Raw genomic sequence first — 21,578 nt, 5'->3', positions numbered from 1 at the left:
GCAATATTACTGTCTTCTTAAAATAAGTCAATATCTTGGGGAGCATTTCATCTTTGTATTTGTATTTTTTGTAATTATTTCATAAATGTTCCAGTTCCGAGTTTTCCACAAACTGCTGTAAAAATTAAAGACTAAAAGGACTACTTACTACTTGCCATGTTAGCCATGGAGGTGTCAACATCGCCCGCTTGGGGGGTCAAGGTGGGCTTCATTACATCTCCTAGCCCATCAAATGCTACAGGAAGGAAGGAAGGAAGGGGGACACAATGGGAGAGGAAGAATTTAGCTATCTACTCAGTCTTGGAGCAGACACACTTACTACTTGGAATCACCATGACAACCAGCTGCAGTCACCATGACGACAGAAGAAGGAGAGGAAATGAGCAGCAGAGCCGATAACTACGATTTAGGCTTAGAGGGAAGTAATTTTTGTCCCAAACAAACTGCATTACTTATTCAATATTAGTTTCACATTTAAAATAAGATGTATACTTAAGAGTGTAAATTAATGCACTTAAATTTATAATCAGACAAAATATTAGGTAAAAATTTATTGATCTGTATGTTTAATTCCAATTCTATTTCTGTATTATATCAAAAACAATTAACTTTGCTTTTTAACTAGAGTTGACCATTTTAAGGCAATACCTTAATATATTTAAATGTAATATTATATAGTGTATTTATAAATGTTATTATTTTCTTAATATGTTTTAGAAATTGAAGCAAAACATGACGTTTCGTAACATATATGAAGGAATTACATGTTTTGTTTGTATATTTTTTTCAGCTTTTTTTAATTATATTTTTCAAATTGAAGACATCATACAAATGCATTTTAATCATTTCTATGCTGCTCCTGTCATTTTATAACGGGCTTCATAGTGCTTTATGGGAAGGGAAAGTAGCGCTGCAGCAATGATGGCGGGCGGGGTTCACTCTTAAAGGAGCACTGCACTGCAATGCAGTACTGCACCGTTAGACACCATGAGCAAGGTGTTAAAAAGAGCGAGGAAACTCACCAAGTCAAATGGCGGGAAGCAAGCAATTATCCAGCCCGAGAGCCAAATAGGAAAAGAGAGCGAGAGAGCAGGGAATATATGAGAGGAAGAAGATAGAAAGAAGAAATAAAATGCATCAATGCCAAGAATATAACAGACGATAGTAGAGGAAGAGTTAAGCCTCAGAGCATCCACACTGCACACTGTCAGTTGTAATATAATTGTAATGATATGATGCAGAGCAGTGGCAGGGTCTGTCTAAGTTACCATAGTTACCAACGACACAGTGGGGAGTGGAAAGGTGCAAGGAATTCCCTCAAGACGCATTAGCTCAACATCGGCGTACAAACGAGGTGAGGCTGTGATGACACTCACATGTCTGAGTGGGATTTAGTAGTAAATGCACTATAATCGGTTATAACTATTAATTCAAAAACATAACATACATACAACATAAAAAAAATCACATGTATCTACAACAGGGGTCACCAACCTTTTTGAAACCAAGAGCTACTTCTTGGGTACTGATTAATGCGAAGGGCTACCAGTTTGATACACACTTAAATAAATTGCCAGAAATAGCCAATTTGCTAAATTTACCTTTAATAATATATATATATATATATATATATATATATATATATATATATATATATATATATATATATATATATATATATATATATATATATATATATATATAATGGGTATTTGTGTCTGTTATTCCGTCGTACATTTTTTTTCCTTTTTACGGAAGGTTTTTTGTAGAGAATAAATGATGGAAAAAAGCACTTAATTGAACTGCTTAAAAGAGGACAAAACAGGAAAAAAATGAAAATTAAATTTTGCAACATAGTTTATCTTCAATTTCGACTCTTAAAAATTCGAAATTCAACCGAAAAAAGGAAGAGAAAAACTAGCTAATTTGAAAAAATTAAAAAAATAATTAATGGAACATGATTACAAATTTTTCCTGATTAAGTTTAGTTTTAGAATTTTGATGACATGTTTTAAATAGGTTAAAATCCCATCTGCACTGTGTTAGAATATATAACAAATTGGACCAGGCTATATTTCTAACAGAGACAAATCATTATGTCTTCTACAATTTCCATAACAAAAATTTTAAAAGAAATTCAAAAGACTTTGAAATAACATTTGAATTTGATTCTAAAGATTTTTTTAGATTTACCAGAATAATTTTTTTCAACTTTAATTAATAAGTTTGAAGAAATGTTTCACAAATATTCTTCATCGAAAAAACAGAAGCTAAAATGAAGAATTAAATTAAAATGTATTTATTATTCTTTAAAATAAAAAAAACATAAATTTACTTGAACATTGATTTAAATTGTCAGGAATGAAGAGGAAGGAATTTAAAAGGTAAAAAGGTATATGTGTTTAAAAATCCTAAAATCATTTTTAAGGTTGTATTTTTTCTCTAAAATTGTCTTTCTGAAAGTTATAAGAAGCAAAGTAAAACAAATACATGAATTTATTCAAACAAGTGAAGACCAAGCCTTTAAAATATTTTCTTGGATTTTCAAATTCTATTTGAGTTTTGTCTCTCTTGGAATTAAAAATGTCGAGCAAAGCGAGACCAGCTTGCTAGTAAATAAATACAATTTAAAAAATAGAGGCAGCTCACTGGTCAGTGCTGCTATTTGAGCTATTTTTAGAACAGGCCAGCGGGCTACTCATCTGGTCCTTACGGGCGACCTGGTGCTCGCGGGCACCGCGTTGGTGACCCCTGATCTACAATATGTCATGTGGAGATGAAACGGATGAAACCGCATGTTGTTATTAGCCCTTCAGCGTGCAGAGTTGGGGGTCAACATTTCAGAGGGTTTACCTGACATAAGTTCTGCCCCGGGGGCGGCAGGTGCAGGCGGGTCTCCTCCTCCGGTGGACTCTGTCAGGTCAGCAGGGCAATTGTGTCAGGGCAGAGCCCGCAGAGACGCATCCATTGCAGCATTAAGGCACAGAAGGGGGAAGGAATAGTCAGCCTGGGGCTTCACAGCACACTGCTAACGCCAAAATAGCACATGTACACACCCATCCAACACACCAGGAAGTACATTACTTTTCTGCAGTCATCATCAAAGCCATATGAGAACCCACACGTGCATCACTCTTAAAGTGGGCATCTTTCAAAGTCTTCTTGTCACACCTATGGATCATGTTTTTTTTTGTCATGTAATGTTTTTGATTTAGGACATTCAGTCACGTTTTGCACTTCCTGGTTTTGTTTGCTACCATGCCAACTCATTAGTTTTCACCTGTCACGTCCCTGTTCTCAGCCTCACACCTGTTTTCACTAATGATCAGAACTATTTAAGTCACTCTTATTCTTGTCTTCGTCCTGGGATCCTCACACTCGCACGCACCCTGCCCATGCTGTTCAAACCTTCACATCCTCGTCCACAGTTCCATGCCGTGTAAGTTTTTGTATTTATGCCATTGTGCTAGTTTTGTTTTGTTTGTATATAGTCATGCCATTGTGCTGTTTTGTTTTTAGTATAGATTTTTATCCGCCACAGAGCGCGTCCTTGGTTTGCCTTTTTGTAGTTTGTTTGTTTATTTAATAAATATCATGTACTTACATTCATACCTGACTCGTCCCACATCATCCTTGCATCGAGGAAGCACAAACATCCACAGTCCTAGCCTGACAGATGGTCGTGGACTTGGACTTGGAGGTTGACGTGGACTTGGACTTTGACTTGATCTTGGACTTGGAGCTGGTGGAGGTGGCCTCGCTGGAAGCTGTGGCTTAATCGGCCTAAAAACTGGAGGCGGGGGACGTGCTGGTCGCTGTGGCTTGGAACCGCACCGGGCAGAACCAACCCACAAGCTCCCAGCCCCTGTTGACGGTGGCGTGACGATGTCCTGGAGAGTCTGAGCAACCTGCGGTCCATTTCAGCCCGGAGTGGGCGGAGCTTGCTGGCTTGGCGCTTCCTGTCCGCACCTGGAAGCCTTTCCCGATGTCCTCCGTCGAGGGCGACGCTTCCGGGAAGACGGCATGGCGTCATCTTCGGACCAAATGGACTCCAATGGCACCAGTCTTCCATCTGGCCCCCCTCTTTGAGCCCCATGGAGGAATAGCGGAGCGTTTCCTCCTCCATAGCGCGCAACACCGCCAACGAAGCCTCGTCCAAATGATCATCTGCGAAGGAGTTTTTCTGCTGGGATCTTTCTTTCAGGCTTTGACATGGATGGTGTGTGCTCCTTCGACGCAGCGGGATTACAGGACGAGCCAGGTGTGAATTCAGGTACATGATTTATTAAATAAATAAACAAACAAACTACAAAAAGGCAAACCAAGGACGCGCTCTGTGGCGGATAATAATCTATGCTATACTTAAAACAAAACAGCACAATGACATGACTACATACAAACAAAACAAAACTAGCACAATGGCATAAATACAAAAACTTACACGGCATGCAACTGTGGACGAGGACGTGAAGGTTTGAACAGCATGGGTAGGGTGCGTGCGAGTGTGAGGATCCCAGGACGAAGACAAGAAAAAGAGTGACTTAAATAGTTCTGATCATTAGTGAAAACAGGTGTGAGGCTGAGAACAGGGACGTGACAGGTGAAAACTAATGAGTTGGCATGGTAGCAAACAAAACCAGGAAGTGCAAAACGTGACTGAATGTCCTAAATCAAAAACATTACATGACAAAACAAAACATGATCCATAGGTGTGACACTTCTTAGAGTTTGACACCCTGCTGTGAAGCTAGCTACCCACCACAAAACAGGCTCATGATGTCTCCACTGTCAGTTTTGAGTGGGGGCACGGAGGAAAGGATGGGTGGGATTGCGGACGAGTTGAATAAATCCGCTGGGGGGGAGGTTAACATGGAGATGGTGTTAGAATGGAACAATAGCAAATAATTTCATGGCACGCAAGAGCCATACATCCTCAAATAGTGGCCTCTGCGCTTAAAAACGCAGTGCTCTAATTAGTTGCCGAATTAATTTTAGCATTAATGCTTTCTTAATGGACATCTCATCTTTTCCTCTCAATATGAGAAACATAAAAGGTATTGTCAGCAGTGGGAAGCAGGGGTGCCGCGCCAGGGAATCATTTTGGTGGTTTAACCCCCAACTCTAACCATTGATGCGGAGTGCCAAGCAGGGAGGCAATGGTTCCATTTTTTATAGTCTTTGGTATGACTCGGCCGGAGTTTAAAATTCACAACCTTCTAGTCTCAGGGCAGACACTCTTACCACAAGGCCGCTGAGCAAGTAAATTGTAATGTAAATTTTTAACCGATCACCACCTGTAAGGGTGGGGGAGGACGCCGGTCAGACCTGGCAGGCTCAAACACATTGTGAGATTCTGCTGGGAACCGCTGGCAGAATCTCCCATCAATTCCCACCTCTGGAAGAGCATCGGACATGTTCGAGGGAGAACATGAACCACTCAGACTCTATGTCCCCACATAGAGTCTGAGTGGGCCATGTTCTGTGCCTCTATTATCGAGGCAGCTGATCAGAGCTGTGGCCGCAAGGTAGTTGGTGCCTGTGGTGGCGATAATCCCAGAATCCGCTGGTGTACACCAACGGTGGGGGATGCCGGCTGGCTGAAAAAGGAGTCCAATCAGGTCTTTTTTTGGCTCATTGGACTCCGGAGACAGCTGACAGGTTTTGACAGGCTAAGCAAAGTGCGGCTTTGGCGGTTGCTGAAGCAAAAACTCAGTTTGGAGAAGCCATGGGGAATGATCTCTGGACATGTTGTCAACACTGTATGGTTGTGATGGTGTCTTCGAATACTTCCTTAATCCCATTTACACATCTTTCTATGACGAAGGAGTGCCTGCGGACTCTGTGGTGGGCTGTTTTATCTTTGGGTCTAAGGTTGCCAAAGTAGTTACGAAACTCTTTGGTGGCAGGGCACCAGGGGTGGACAAGCTCCACCCAGGTTTCCTTAGGACTCTGGATGCTGTGGGGCTGTCTTAATTGACAAGACTCTGCAACATTGTGTGGACATCGGGGGTGGTACCTCTGGATTAATAGACTGGGCTGGTGGTTTGTCTCTTTAAAAGGGGGAACCGAAGGGTGTGTTCCATCTATTTTTAGGTCACACTTCTCAGCCTTCCTGGTAAGGTCTATTCAGATGTACTGAGAGGAAGTTACACCGGATAGTCAAACCACAAAATCAAGTGGAGCAATGTGGTTTTTGCCCTGGTCGTGGAACTGTGGACCAGCTCTATAATCTCGACAGGGTCCTTGAGGGTGCATGGGAGTTTGACGAGCCAGTCTACATAAGTCTAGTGGACTTGGAAAAGGCATTTGACAGTGTTCCTCGAGAAGTCCTGTGGGGAATGCTTCAGGAATATGGGGCATCTGACCGTCTGATTACAGCGGTACGCTCCCTGTATGATGGGTGTCAGGGCTTGGCCAGCATTGCCGGTGTTCTGTCAAATTTGGCTGCTTCCTCGAAAAAATCAAGCAATAGTGTAACAGAGTAACTTGATAGTGGGGTCGATTGAATTCCGCTACCCCGTCATTTTTTCTGTCAAATTTTGTTCTACTCAGGTTCTGCTTAGTATTCAGACACGACATGTCGTAGTTCCGCGGTGCAAACACAACTTTTGTTTTCACTGAAATTAATATTCATGTTTAAACAGTGATTGAAACAAAAATGTAAGCTACCATTATTTGCGTCAATGTGAACCTCCTCACGCTGTATGTGTCTACATGCTTGTTGTCCGTTAATATACAATGTGGACTTCCTCACGCTGTAGTTGTCTACAGACTTGCTGGTCAGAAGATACAATGAAAGAAACATATTTTAAAATCACTACTCATATGAGCACAAGGAACACGAGGCAGCTGTTTCTATAGATATTTCGTTTGAGGCAAATGTTTGAAATATTTGCGCGTGCGTGCTCAGTAGAGGTAGGTTGCAGACAACAATAGGTTACAAACATTGATAGAACACCGGCAGTAAGTAAGACCGGTTCCCAGTGAGGGTTGGACTGGGGTGAGGCTGCCCTTTATCACCGATGCTATTTAACCCTTTTATGAGTAGAATTTGTAGGCGCAGTTAAGGCGTTGAGGGGCTCGGCTTTGGTGGCTGCAAGATTTGGTCTCTGCTTTTTGCAGATGATGTGGTCCTGCTGGTTCCATCTGGACTTGATCTTCAAGTCTCTTGGGGCGGTTCGCAGCTGAGTAAGAAGCAACTGGGTTGAGAATCCGCACCTCTAAGTCAGAGTCCATGGTTTTAGCTCAGAAAAGTGTGCAATATAATCTCCGGGTTGCTGATGAGATCCTGCCGTGGGGTCTTGTTCACGAGTGAGGAAAGAGTGGATCGTGAAATCGACAGGCGGATTGGTGCAGCGTCTGCAGTGATGCAGATCCTGTATCGATCTGTTGTGGTAAGGAACTAAGCCAGGAGGCAAAACTCTCAATTTACCGGTCAATCTACATTCCTATCCTTACCTATTGTCACAAGCTTTAGGTTGTGACTGAAATGACAAGATCGCGGATACGAGCGACTGAAATGACCTTCCCCCGTAGGGTGGCAGGGCTCACTCACCCTTAGAGACAGATAGAGAAGCTCTGTCATTTGAGAGGGGCTCGGAATAGAGCCGCCGCTCTTCCACATCGAGAGGAGCCAGATGAGGTGGTTCAAGCATCTGGTTAAGATGACCCCTCGGAAGTCTCTTTGGGGAGGTGTTATGAGCACATCAGACCTATAGGAGACCTGGGAACGGCTTAGGATCCCCGGGAAAAGCTGGGGAAAGAAGCTGGGGAGAGGGAAGTATATGGCTTCTCTGCTCAGGCTGCTGCGACTGCGACTCGACCCCGAATAAGCAGGCGAAGATGAATAGATGGATAGATACTATGAATAGGAAAACTGTGTCACTTTTGTTGTCATAGTTAAATTTACGTGACTGAGCCGTCAGTATTTTAGCCGCCAACAGCCTTTTTGTACAGCGTAAGTAATTGTAAATAAAAACCTCCATTTAAATACAATCCTTGAAATTAACGACTGCTGTACACTCAATGTGAGGAAACACATAGGCCACTATTTAAGGAAATATTATCAAAAGGTAATGCATAGCATGCAAAACATGCTGAATGAGTGTGTGAAAATTTCAAACCCGTTTTCTGTTCTAGTTCAAATGGAGGACAACGTCACCATGTGACACCGCAAGGCAAGAAATGTGAGCACACCAGAGGGGACAGCTTGGATGCAAAAAGGGGGTACCTGCTGTAAACAAGCCAGCAGTGGGTGTGGCCTCTGCTTGGATGCACCTTGTGTCAGGCATGGGCTCAAAGAAAGCTACAAACGCACGACCAGAATGCTCAAAACATGACAGCAGACAAGCGCAATAATTCTTCCAATAAAGAGAAGTGATTCGGGCACAGTGAAAAAGGAGAGGCAGCGAAAACACGTCCGTTGTTTACCGCTGAAAAAATCGACCGCAGGGTCGGTGACTACGGGTGCTGAAACTGTTGCCGTGGAGACGACAACCATGGTGGATGCGGTGGTAGAGAGCGATGAGGGTGAAGGCGCGGGCAGTGCAGAGCTAAAACCTGTGTTCTCCGCTGACATCACGCCAAAAAGGTCTAGACCTGGAGATGCTGCGGTGGTGGTATTAGTAGTGGTGCTACCATCTGAGGGGGCAAAGGGGTCTTTTGGAAAGATGAGGGGGGATGTTAGACACACAAAAACACAATGGATGTTTGATGTGGTTATGAAAGCTGTGACAATTAGAAAGTTGTAAGGGGAACTGCACTTTTTATCCATTTTTATTATATTGTTTACAATCATTATGAAAGATATGACAACAGATGGGTTTTGAAAAAACGCATTTTAAATATTAAATAAACTTGATCAAGAGTCTGCTTACATTGGAGTCTATGGGAGCCATTCAATTCTGCTTTTTGAGACCCTAAAAAACATCCAAACACCTCCATTAGGATTTTAGATACATGATGTAAGTATATATGTAATGTAGTAACAGGTAATTTTATAATAACATTACATATTTTAAACATTTTAGGCATTTGTGGGGTATCACATTTGCTTTTGTTTCATCTTCATCACTGATGTTTGCTCACTGCAGACTTCACTTACTGTACAATGTCTCCTGTAATTAGGATGCCTACTGCTAGCATGTATACATATTCCTATTTTGATGAAAAATATCTCATAATCCTCGCAAAGAAACGGGTAGGGGGAGCGGGCGCAGAACAAGAGCTTTTTGTGACGTCCTTGCCAGTTCCAAGTCCAAAATGGCTATCAAACTATTCCAATTTGTTGGATTATATTCTCAGCCACCTTCTGTCCAGGTGAGATGCAGGATTTGTGATCTACAATAAACTTACAGGGAGCAATGGAGCGAGATTATTAAGTTAAAGTACCAATGATTGTCACACACACTAGGTGTGGTGAAATTTGTCGTCTGCATTTGATCCATCCCCTTGATCACCCCCTGGGAAGTGAGGGGAGCTGTGGGCAGCAGCGGTGCCGCGCCTGGGAATCATTTATGGTGATTTAACCCCCAATTCCAACCCTTGATGCTGAGTGCCAAGCAGGGAGGTAGTGGGTCCCATTTTTTTTTATAGTCCTTGGTATGATTTGGCCGGGGTTTGAACCCACAACCTACTCTTACCACTAGGCCACTGAGTAGGTTTCTACTATCTAGGTTTCTAAATCTAGGAACACAGAAAATGATCACGTCGCCGCTATAAATACTTTGTCTGTGTTAGGCCTTATAATACCTTTATCACTAATACTTGATTAATATTCAAGTCACAAAATGTAAATTGAGTATTGTTGGTGCTTTTGACTGGTCATTTATTGAATTTTATGGGCGGAATAATGGAGCGCCCATCGGCTCCGCTCTCAGCGGACTTTCATAATGATTGTGAATGATTGGCAAAATTCCCAAAAAAGTGCAGTTCCCTTTTGAGATCTTGAACTCAGGAAGAAGAAGTTGAGGAAAATGGATGATGTTTAGCTTTTAGCTATGGTCAGCGATATTTTCTGTTCACGTTCAACCATGTTCACCTTTCAGACTGTACCTCGACACGACATTCCATGCTTCCCACTGTTCTTGAGTAAAGCAGAACTGTGATACTGAACTGATTACAGCCAACAACTGTTATCAGTTGTTGGCTAAACGTCCCAATGCAAAACAAAGGCAACTCTTTCTAACTTGACCCAAAACCAGCCATCTGCCGCATGTCCTCCTTTTTTACACAGACGTGTGAAGGCAAGTAATGAAAGAGTGAAAGGGAAGTTAATTTTCTTCTGTCGCCATGGAAACAACAAAAGCAAAGGGAATGGCAACACTCAATAGCTAATCGGTGCACCTCCTGTACCCACACATAGAGGGATGGAAACTTTAAAGCCATACTACTACAGTTACCACTATGACAATCATTGTTGGACTACTCCTTCCTCTTGGTCAGATATTGTGGAAAGTAATCATTTCCAACTGAACAATTTGGCCAGTTCCCTAGCTCCTTAGAGGGATTTTTTGGGATGAACCACAAGAGAAGCTATAGCAAAGCCTGCAGGCCGTCTCTCGGGTCTAACATCAATTATTTCCGAGCTCACTAAAGGCCCAAAATTCCCAGAGACACAAAATCTTCTAGCTGGCATAGCCACAAAGAATGGAATCAACTCCACATTTCCTTCCACGTCCATCCATCCCCACTCGTTCACACCGACTTGTTGACTTTATGTCACCCACCAGCTCCAGTGGTAGTGGACGTTGCAGTGGCAGCAGTTCCGCCGTCCGTTGCTGCAGCAGGGGTCTCCGGGGCGGCAGCGGGTGTGGCAAAGGCGTCTGAGGTTCACACGCAGAAAATGCCCAATGGAGGATAGACAGATGAGGAGCCCAAAGTGGTCAGAAGAGAAGAAAAAAGTCAAGAGAGGAAAAGAGAGTCAGAAAAAGAAGTCAATAAAATGCATCCAGCAGCACCGTCAGGTTGCCATGACACAGAGGTGACGGACAAATGGTGATACAGACAAGGAGGCATTCTAGCTTTTTGCTAACAGAGTGCAGAGTATGTACCATACAAATGGCTGTAACAGCATATGTTTCAGCACACGTTTCCAGCAGTGACAAGTTTGATAGAAGTGCTTTCTTGCTGCGTTGAAGGAAAGCACACCAGTCTATCAAACACAGGCTCCATATACAGTCAAATGTAAGCTGATTGTGTCACCAATTGCCAGCATTTTAACATCAATGCATCATCGCTATGGATCGATTGATTTTGTTGATTCAATTCAATTTGATGCATTTTGCTTGCAGATTATAGATTGAGTGAAATACAGTGGAACCTCTAAATGTCAAAAATGCAGTCCTCCAATGTCACACGATACGTGATGCTTGCATTGGAACTCACTCGGAGTCAAATGAATTATTGTGGGTGTTTTATTTTTTCCTTCCTTTTCTCCAAATAGTAGAATCATACATATTAAGAAAAGAAAAATATACACAGGAAGTGATGTGACGTTATTAGATTTGCATTCAAAGCAGTGTGACGTGCTTTTTTTTCTTTACTTCTTTTTATACTCTATAATTTACAAGTCTTACAAAAACTAGATGCTTGACTACAACTTTAACGCTTTATTGTTTTAGATCTGTACAATCTATTATCAAGACAGTGGTAGTGGTTAATGTTGGAGTTTGTTCATTTATAAGTTACTCAAGTCATAAAGTTATGGGTGGATTTTCATGAAACTTTGTATACATGTCTGAAATTAAATACGAAACAAGTGATTACATTTTGTGGGTGATCCGGATCATTTGTACTGTTACCTTTTGTTTTACTTCTGAGCCTCAACTTCTGTGTGTGTAGGCTAGCGGTCCTGCCTCCACCAAAAAGTGGATTTAATTTCATTCTGCTATAAATAGCTCAGAAAGTTCCAGTCCGGATCACCGTCTGGATTCAGGAATTTCTTTTTACTATTGAAAGTTGTGGCTTGTGCAGCCCTTTGAGACACTTGTGATTAAGGGCTGTATGAATATAACTTGTTTGATGATTGATTGATTGATTGATTGATTGATTGATTGATTGATTGAAAGGTAGAGCTTGGTCTGCGCTCTCCCAAATTGTACAATATTGAATGTTTGATGATAGTTTGATTTCTGAACAGATTGTTTCTATCTCCTTTAGTTCTTATGCTAGTAATGATTTTTTATTATTATTATTATAATCTGTGGTAAATTATCATCTTGGAATATTTATTGTGTTTAGGGTTGGGGTACCTTTCACATGTAAATCGATACTGTACACATTTTTGGTGCTTTTGTGTGTGTTCATGTATTAATAAATGTTTGTCTACCAGTAAAATATTTTTTCTTTTCTTTTTTTTTTAACATTTAACATGGAGTTGATAATAACTGCTATCCAGTTGTGATCTTATTTTCTTACACTTATGACTTTCATTTGCAAGTATTATATTGCAGACTTTGCATGCAGTTGCAATTCTAAGACGTTGTGTATACGTAGACTTTGGTGTGTTGCCCAGTCAGGAAGTAGTCTTTGCCATATGATGCTGACTGTGCCAATCTTTTCTTTTCAAAGTGTTTGTACTAGGCTGTAAAAAATTCACACAGATTAGTCAAGCAATTTATTTGAACCTTTATCTTAGCCATGAATGGTTACCAAAAATGTGGCACTGGTAGTTACAGTCGGTGATCAAGTCAATGCATAAATCTGTGCAAAGATGAATAAGGAGAGTGTTCTGCTCACGGGAAATGTTTACTTCAAAATACAGCCTACTGGACTTAAGATAAAGCTGTTGCCAAGTTTTGAGCAAATAATGAGGCGCATTTAAATAACGCATTGTAATTTTTTTTCCTTTATGACATTCTCACAATAAAATAGCATTTGTGTGCAAATATTTGGGTCTTTTAAAATTCAAATATGCCAGGGAGCAATCAACTCAAACTTCAAAAGTGTGATCGATAATTTTTTTTTTTAAATATATACTTATACAGCAGTAGTTTATGCTGTAATTATTGTACTTAATACTCACCAACTGTTTGATTGTAACATGCATCTTAGTTGCAGTTTTCAATTCCAAATTTGTAGGTGTTAAAATTAGCATGTAAAATCGCTAATGATAATCAGTAGCAGGTCTATGGCAAATCCAAAGTAAATTAGCAACTCACTAGCGCAATTGAAAAGTGGGACCTTGCTGTACTTTTGAGTGCCTTCCTCTAGGTTTGTTGGCAGGGAAAATTCTAACATTACCATAATTAAGGCAGTCTGGTTGAGTCCACTCTGAGTGTTTGACTGCTTGTTTTCCCGCCAAGTGCCCGAGCCGGTGCCGGGATGTCACGTGCAACAAAAAGTATCAAAATATGGCACCATTTGATTTTACATGAATTGGTACTCCTTACTGCAGACGGGCTTCAGTCGGTCCTTACAAAAATACAAAATTCGGTAACCATCCCTAATTGTGTTTGACCTTAAAGGTTCCATTGTATAAGCATTTTTCCTGTGGTTGCACTTCTGATTACAGCATGAAAATTCCAATCAAATGATTTCCTCAAAAAAAAGCTTCCAACAATGTTATAATGTAAAGAATAACAAAAACTCCATTGCCAGTTTATGAGGTGCTTTTAGAGAAACAATAGTAAGTATTGTCATTTTGCTTAGGACAAAACTAGTGATAATTGCTACATTTTATCTCTATGACTGGCCCTCATCACAGAAACTACAGTACCATTTACCAATCTGAAAAAGGTGCTGATAATAATTTGGGCTGTAATTTAAAGCGCTACCATGTCAGTCAGTAAACTGTATGTGCATGCAACTGAGTGTGGCTTCACACCCTCAGAAGGGTTCTGGGGTACGCGAACTGAGCTTCCCAGAGTAGTTCTGTGGTACAGAACACCCAAGAAGCCCACTAACCTCCTAACAGATCCATATTTGTGGCGCCAGGGGAAGAGGTGGCCGCTGTGTTAGTGGGAGGAGCTACGGGGACTCCGGCCTCTGGTGCCGCATGGGTGGGAGACGCCGCCGTAGGTGACTGGGCGGCTTCCGCTGCGAGGGTGGGCTCGGCTAGCAAGGAGTCGCCCATTTCTGCGAGTGCCGGCGAGGAAAGGGGGAGTGCGAGGGTGGCGTTCCCAAATTAAAGGCGCCAAAGTAAGGAGGAAGCAAAAAGAGCCAGCCATGGCACCCATACACAAAAATCAAAATAAAAAAATTCAAATTAAGATTATTTGGAATTAAAAATCAAAATCCATTGAAATAAAAAATTAGCAAAGAAACAACAAAAAAAAGCCCCCGTTAAAAAACAAAACCACAGAATGGAGGATGCGGGAGGTAGGGAGGAGAGAGAGAGAGAAACCAGGACACTCAGACGAAAGAAAAACAGCTACAAAGAGACAAACCAAGAGGTAAACATGACACATCCTAACACACTGACACTGTTTACAGGCTGGACTTGATCAGGTTCAACAGACAAAAACACATGGAAACCACCTGGAGGAGGAGGGAAGAACACTCACCCGAGCCGAGGAGGTCTGTGGACAACACAAGAAATATTATACTAAAATAACGTGCATGTGTACATGCAAGCATGTGGATGAAACACTGCCTTACCTCCCCAGGATGTGGGGGCGGCCGATGTTGCCGGGGGGCCAGAGGAAGAGAGAGGATCTAGGTCCAACAAGGAACTGGAGAATAAGGTTTAAGAACAATAAGTCCTTAAATTCTTAAAATGTATTGTTAAAATGTACATAAACGTTTTGTTTGGTTAGCTGCAGTGCCCCACCATATCCAACAGATGGCAATGAAGTGGGGAAAACAACTAGTACCACTTTACAATATCAGAATCAGAAATCTATATACTGTATACTACGGCTGTGAATCTTTGGGTGTCCCACGATTCGATTCAATATCGATTCTTGGGGTCACGATTCGATAATATATCGATTTTTTCGATTCGATTCGATTCTCGATTCGAAAACGATATTTTTCCGCTTCAAAACGATTCTGTATTCATTCAATACATAGGAATTCAGCAGGATCTACCCCAGTCTGCTGACATGAAGAGTAGTAGATTTACGAAAAAAACTTTTATAATTGTAAAGGACAATGTTTTATCAACTGATTGCAATAATGTAAATTTTTTTTAACTATTAAACGAACCAAAAATATGACTTATTTTATCTTTGTGAAAACATTGGACACAGTGTGTTGTCAAGCTTATGAGATGCGATGCAAGTGTAAGCCACTGTGACACTATTGTTCTTTTTTTTTATTTTTATAAATGTCTAATGATAATGTCAATGAGGGATTTTTAATCACTGCTATGCTGAAATTATAATTAATATTGATACTGTTGTTGATAATATTAATTTTTGTTTCATTACTTTTGGTTTGTTCTGTGTCGTGTTTGTGTCTCCTCTCAATTGCTGTTTATTGCAGTTCTGAGTGTTGCTGGCTCAGGTTTGGTTTTGGAATTGGATTGCATTGTTATGGTATTGCTGTGTAGTGGTTTGTTGGATTGATTTAAAAAAAAAAAAAAATCCATCCATCCATCCATTTTCTACCGCTTATTCCCTTTCGGGGTCGCGGGGGGCGCTGGCGCCTATCTCAGCTACAATCGGGCGGAAGGCAGGGTACACCCTGGACAAAAAATGTTTTTTTTAAAAATAAAATCGATTTTTTAAAAATAAAACTCGATTCTGAATCGCACAACGTAAACGATTCGATTCGTATTCGAATCGATTTTTTCCCACACCCCTACTGTACTTACAGTAGCTAAATGTGTGTTCACTATTTGACAAAACATGTGTACTATTGCCTTTTGACTCAACAAATTATTATATATCTAATATAGCTCAGTCATTCAGTTCCTGTCAGACGACTCCCTATGCCGGATCCCCCTGCCCTTTCTTCACTGCGTATGGCTTGCCTTGTTTCCGCCTCAACAAGCCAAGACACTTTTTAGTTTCATCTGCTTTTACACATAGTGGTGTCATACAGTAAAAATACAATTTTCCAAAGATGTGTTATCATTGACACCATCTCTTTTACAGCAAATTACGAAAAAAAATTAGGATACCCTTATCTTGTACAAAACCCAAAACCAGTCAAGTTGGCATGTTGTATAAATCGTAAATAGAAACAATACAAAGATATGCAAATCATTTTAAACCTATATTCAATTAAATAGACTGCAAATACAAGACACTTAAAGGCCTACTGAAACCCACTACTACCGACCACGCAGTCTGATAGTTTATATATCAATTGTCACACCGCAAGTCTTCTCTTGGTTTTTCTGTCTTGTGATTTACGTGTTTTATTTTGAAAAGCTAGCCTCTTGTTTCAGACCACGGGTCCTTCCTCTTGTGTCACCAGTCTGACGTCATTCTTGATTCCTGATTGTTTCCACCTGTTCCCCATCACTCCCACATCCTATTTAAGCTCACTTCTCCGTTTGTCCTTTGCCAGATCGTCTCGTCTATCGTGCCTTTCTAGCGTCCATGTCCATGTCCTTGTCCTTGATTAGCGCCTTGTCTTGCTCCTGTTTTCCTAGTTACCCTAGTTTTTGCTGTAATTTTGAGTATACTTTTTCCTCCTTCGAGCGTCTTTGGTTATCCTTCGTCTTCCTAATTGGTGAGTTTTTTTTTTCCAAATTTCGAATTTATTGCCTCATTGATGTAGTGATTTTTTGTTATTTATAGTTAGTGTTTATATATAGGTCGTTTTTGGTGTTTTTTCCTCCTGTTGGAGCGCTTTTCGTTTTTTCTTATTAATATTTTTTTTTGTTAGAATTTCCTTAGATTAGTATTCCTCCTTATTTTTGTGGAGTGATTTTAAGTTAATTGTTTATCCTCGGAATTATTTTTCCGCGTGTTGATTATTCTTGTAAAAAACCTTTTTGCATTGGAGGTAAAAAGTTGTTTCAAAATAAAAGCTTTATTTTTTTTTAAACTTCTTCTCTGCATCTGCGTCCTCTCCTTACTCCGAGTCTTAACATCAATGATGAAATATTAACATTACAACACATGCCAATACGGCCGATTTAGTTAACTAAATTGCAATTTTAAATTCCCCGCGAAGTGTCCTGTTGAAAATGTCGTGGCGTTGACGCGTGCTTGTGACGTTATTGGTTGGAGTGGACATTTTATCCCAGCACCACTCACGGCTAAAAGTTGTTCGATTGAATCGCATAATTATACAGTATTTTGGACATCTGTGTTGCTGAATTTTTTGCAATTTGTTCAATTAAAAATGGAGACTATAAAGAAGAATGTAGTTGGTGGAAAACGGTGGATTGCAGCTGCCTTTAGCAACACAAACACAGCCGGTGTTTCTTTGTTTGTTGTGAAGCTTTAATATGGAACAGAGTGGTCAAGCGAATATGTTTCTCTACCACTTGTCAACCAGCAGGTTTCGGTGAGAAAATTGTGGCTATAGGTCGGCTCTTACCGGAGACATGAGCGGAGCTTGCGTCCTCCTGTAGCTGTCAAAGAGGCAGCTGCGACTTTCTTGGCTCCTCCATGGCTTCCATCAAAAACACTGGCGGTCACCACACCCCTCCGACTTTCAGATATCACCTTATAATCTCACTAAAACACTAGTAACACAATAATCAGATAAGGGATTTTCCAGAATTATCCTGGTAAATGTGTCTAATAACATCAGAATCGCTCTCACTGCCCTCGCCTTTTTTTTTTCTTCTAGTCCTTCAGTCTCACTATCCTCATCCACAAGTCTTTCATCCTCGCTCAAATTAATGGGGAAATCGTCGCTTTCTTGGTCCGAATCGCTCTTGCTACTGGTGGCTATGATTATAAACAATGTGAGGATGTGAGGAGTCCTACAACCCGTGACGTCACGCGTACATCGTCTGCTACTTTCGGTACAGGCAAGGCTTTTTTATTAGCAACCAAAAGTTGCGAACTTTATCGTCGATGTTCTCTACTAAATCCTTTCAGCAAAAATATGGCAATATCGCGAAATGATCAAGTATGACATATAGAATGGACCTGCTATCCCCGTTTAAATAAGAAAATCTCATTTCAGTTGGCCTTTAACGTTAGAACTAGAAAACTTTGTTATTTTTTGCAAATATTACCTCATTTGAAATTTGATGCCTGTAACATGTTTAATAAAGCTGTCACAAGTGGCAAAAAAGACTCAGAAGGTTGAGGAATGCTCATCAAACACTTATTTGGAACAGCCCACAGGTGAACCGGCTTATTGGGAAAAGGTGGGTGCCATCATTGGTTATAAAAGCAGCTTCCATGAAATGCTCAGTCATTCACAAACAAGGATGGGGCGAGGGTCACCACTTTGTGAACAAATGCATAAGCAAATTGTCGAACAGTTTAAGAACTACATTTCTCAACAAGCTATGGCAAGGAATTTAGGAATTTCACCATCTACGGTCCGTAATATCATCAAAAGATTCAAAGAATCTGGAAAAACCACTGCACGTAAACAATAATATTACGGACCTTCGATCCCTCAGGCGGTACTGCCTCAAAAAGCGACATCAGTGTGTAAAGGATATCACCACATGGGCTCAGAGACACTTCAGAAAACCGCTGTCTGTAACTACAGTTTGTCGCTACATCTGTAAGTGTAAGTTAAAACCCTACTATGCAAAGCGAAAGCCATTTATCAACACCCTGAAACGCCGTCGGCTTCGCTGGGCCCAAACTCATCGAAGATGGACTGATCCAAAGTGGAAAGTGTTCTGTCGTCTGACGAGTCCACATTTCATTTTGTTTTGGAAACTGTAGACTTTGTGTCTTTTGGAACAAAGAGGAAAAGAACCGTACGGATTGCTATAGGCGCAAAGTTCAAAAGCCAGCATCTGTGATGGTATGGGGGTACATTAGTGCCCAAGGCATGGGTAACTTACACATCTGTGAAGGCACCATTAATGGTGAGTTACATACAGGTTTTGGAGCAAAATATGTTGTCATCCAAGCAACGTTTTCATGGTTATCAGCAAGACAATGCCAAGCCACGTATTACAACAGCTTGGCTTCATAGTAAAAGAGTGCCGGTACTAGACTGGCCTGCCTGTAGTCCACACCTGTCTCCCATTGAAAATGTGTGGCATAATATGAAGCCTAAAAAATACCACACCGGAGACCCAGATCTGTTGAACAACTTAAGCTGTACATCAAGCAGGAATGGGAAAGAATTCCACCTGAAAAGCTTAAAAAATTGGTCTCCTCAGTTTCCAAGCATTTACTGAGTGTTGTTAAAAGGAAAGGCCATGTAACACAGTGGTAAAAATGCGCCTGTGCAAACTTTTTGCAATGTGTTGCTATCATTAAGTTCTAAGTTAATGATAATTTGTTTCTCACTTCGAAAATTAAATATCTTGTCTTTGCAGTCTATTCAATTGAATATAATGATTTGCAAATCATTCTATTTCGTATTTATTAACAACTTACACAACGTGCCAACTTCACTGGTTTTGGGTTTTGTATTTATTACAAAAAGTAATGTTTATAAATAGTGCTGTTCCTGGCGACTCTGCTTTTCCTTTCCTGGCCTTGTGGAATTGCGCTCCGCCCATAGTCGGACACCGCAATTGTGAGTGACTTTTGTCGATTTATATGGTGTTTGCAGGAATTGAACAAGTCTGTACATACTCTTCCGCTGGCTCGGGTGCCGCCGGAGCAGCAGCAGCAGCGGCCTCCCCAGGCGGAGGCTGCAGTGTGGGGACGGCATTTGAGGATTTGGCCGGAGTGGAAGTTGGAGACACATTGTTAGTGGGAGACCCCTGGAAGGTACGTGATGGCATCTCAGTCAGTGGTCCAGCAGACACAATCTAGAAACTGTTTAAAATGTGAAGCTTACCTTTGTTGGAGACCTGAAAGGAAAAGGAGACTATTTTGATTAAGTAGTGGAAAATATACTTTTATAGATTTTCACAGAAAAATTTGGTAAGTTACTCCACAAAGTGCATCATGTAAGCATATGAAGGGTTAAATTCCATTCATCACATTGATGAATGATGATGATGATGGTTTAAAATACTTTTTGTCGGCTAAACTTTTTTTTTTTTTTTTTTTTTTTTTTTGCTAAATTAGCAAATAGTTCATGAATCAAGGAATTAACCACTTCATAATGTGTAGCCTGCTCTCACAAGAATTTAGTAGCAAATATTTTAGGTACATTCATATTTATTTCATTGTAAATGAAATACATTTGTGATGATTTGATTCATTCAATGTGTTATATATTATAGCAAACAAAAACATCGATTTTCTGTGAGATCAAATATTTTTTCAAGCAAAATGGTAAAATTATATTTGAAAATGTTATACAATTTTCCCCTAAATTCTTATGGCTTGTATTGCAGGTGTGAATAAGACAACACATAGTTAGTCTCTGGTAGCATGTGGGTCTTGTAGAGTTCACACACACACACACACACACACACACACACACACACACACACACACACACACACACACACACACACACACACACACACACACACACACACACATACACACACACACATCACATGTAAAATATAGGGTGCCAATAAAATCTATTCCATTGGGGAAAACCTGCTTTCTTCCCATTGGAATAGAACATCAGTTTACCTGTTAGAGGTGTGATACAGTAAAAAAAAAACATTCAAAGAGATTACTGTCCGCTGCCCCAAAGCCAACACACGGTTGATGCTCACCCTTCACTGGGGATTCCAAAAGAACAAAAAAAGGGGATAAGAGAGAGGAAGGGTTAAAAGAAAAGAAATAATTACAACAACTGCCATTGACTAAACCACTTGCTACAACAAATATAAATGTCTGAAATGAAATATAATTTTACAAAATATTTTTTTATATATTCTGTCATAATAATGATGATATACTGTAATACCTAACATAAAAATAGTACATCTTCAAAGCAATGGGAATTATTCCCTAAGTAAAACAAGACAGCAGTACCTTAACTCAAGAGTGTTTTGAAATAAAAGCTGTCTCTCAGCTAACTTAGAGTTCCCACAAAAAAAAACTTTAATTACATCCATTAGTTGGCATAGTAAAAGCCAGAGTGAACCCCGTAATATCTGAGCAAATCATCTGGTCTTACTCGCTAGCATTAGCTTAAAGCTAGGGATGGACATTACTAACTTTGCAAAATAATTAGAGCATGTCACTGCCAGTCTGCACCATACTGAAGCACAAGCAGAATGCATCTTACAACATCCAAGTATACTAAAATAATATTGAAAGGATGGACATTTATCCATTAAAAATATGGTGAAACTGCTGATGATGTCTTTGACGGGGAAGCAGCGAGAAAAAGTCCACTTTAAAACTAAATGCTGTACATTATTATTACATTACTTCATAAAACTATTGTAGTTGTTAGTAGAACACTATATTGTATTGTTTGTATACAATATTTCTTGTCTAAAATGTTCTTTTCTTTTTAAAAGGCATGTTACATGTTCAAATATGTATTTTTTTGGTGGGGAGGCAAGCTCCAATTAAATGTATTTCAATTAATTTCAACGGCAGATGTTGAAGTGTTTCAAGTTAAGAGCTCTGCCACAGAACCAATTAAACACATAAGTTAAGGTATAA

The 21,578-nt window shown here is 40.3% G+C and overlaps 1 protein-coding gene across 1 annotated transcript in view; it reads right to left on the bottom strand.

The window, feature by feature from the left end:
- snap91b (synaptosome associated protein 91b) overlaps positions 1 to 21,578 on the bottom strand; it is a 57,171-nt gene that overhangs the window by 7,163 nt on the left and 28,430 nt on the right. Inside the window, exons 11-20 of the mRNA XM_061900774.1 lie at positions 20,675 to 20,680; positions 19,834 to 19,846; positions 19,626 to 19,756; positions 14,599 to 14,672; positions 14,505 to 14,519; positions 13,906 to 14,076; positions 10,728 to 10,823; positions 4,760 to 4,852; positions 2,854 to 2,913; positions 149 to 235 (exon numbers count right to left, since the gene is read on the bottom strand). Coding sequence (XP_061756758.1) covers positions 149 to 235; positions 2,854 to 2,913; positions 4,760 to 4,852; positions 10,728 to 10,823; positions 13,906 to 14,076; positions 14,505 to 14,519; positions 14,599 to 14,672; positions 19,626 to 19,756; positions 19,834 to 19,846; positions 20,675 to 20,680 — 746 coding nt within the window. The remainder of the gene's footprint in view (positions 1 to 148; positions 236 to 2,853; positions 2,914 to 4,759; positions 4,853 to 10,727; positions 10,824 to 13,905; positions 14,077 to 14,504; positions 14,520 to 14,598; positions 14,673 to 19,625; positions 19,757 to 19,833; positions 19,847 to 20,674; positions 20,681 to 21,578) is intronic.

Source organism: Nerophis ophidion, linkage group LG05 (assembly GCF_033978795.1).
Source record: "Nerophis ophidion isolate RoL-2023_Sa linkage group LG05, RoL_Noph_v1.0, whole genome shotgun sequence".
NCBI lineage: Eukaryota > Metazoa > Chordata > Actinopteri > Syngnathiformes > Syngnathidae > Nerophis > Nerophis ophidion.
The sequence above is the reverse complement of the archived record's forward strand: the minus strand, read 5'-3'. Positions and strand labels throughout refer to the sequence as shown.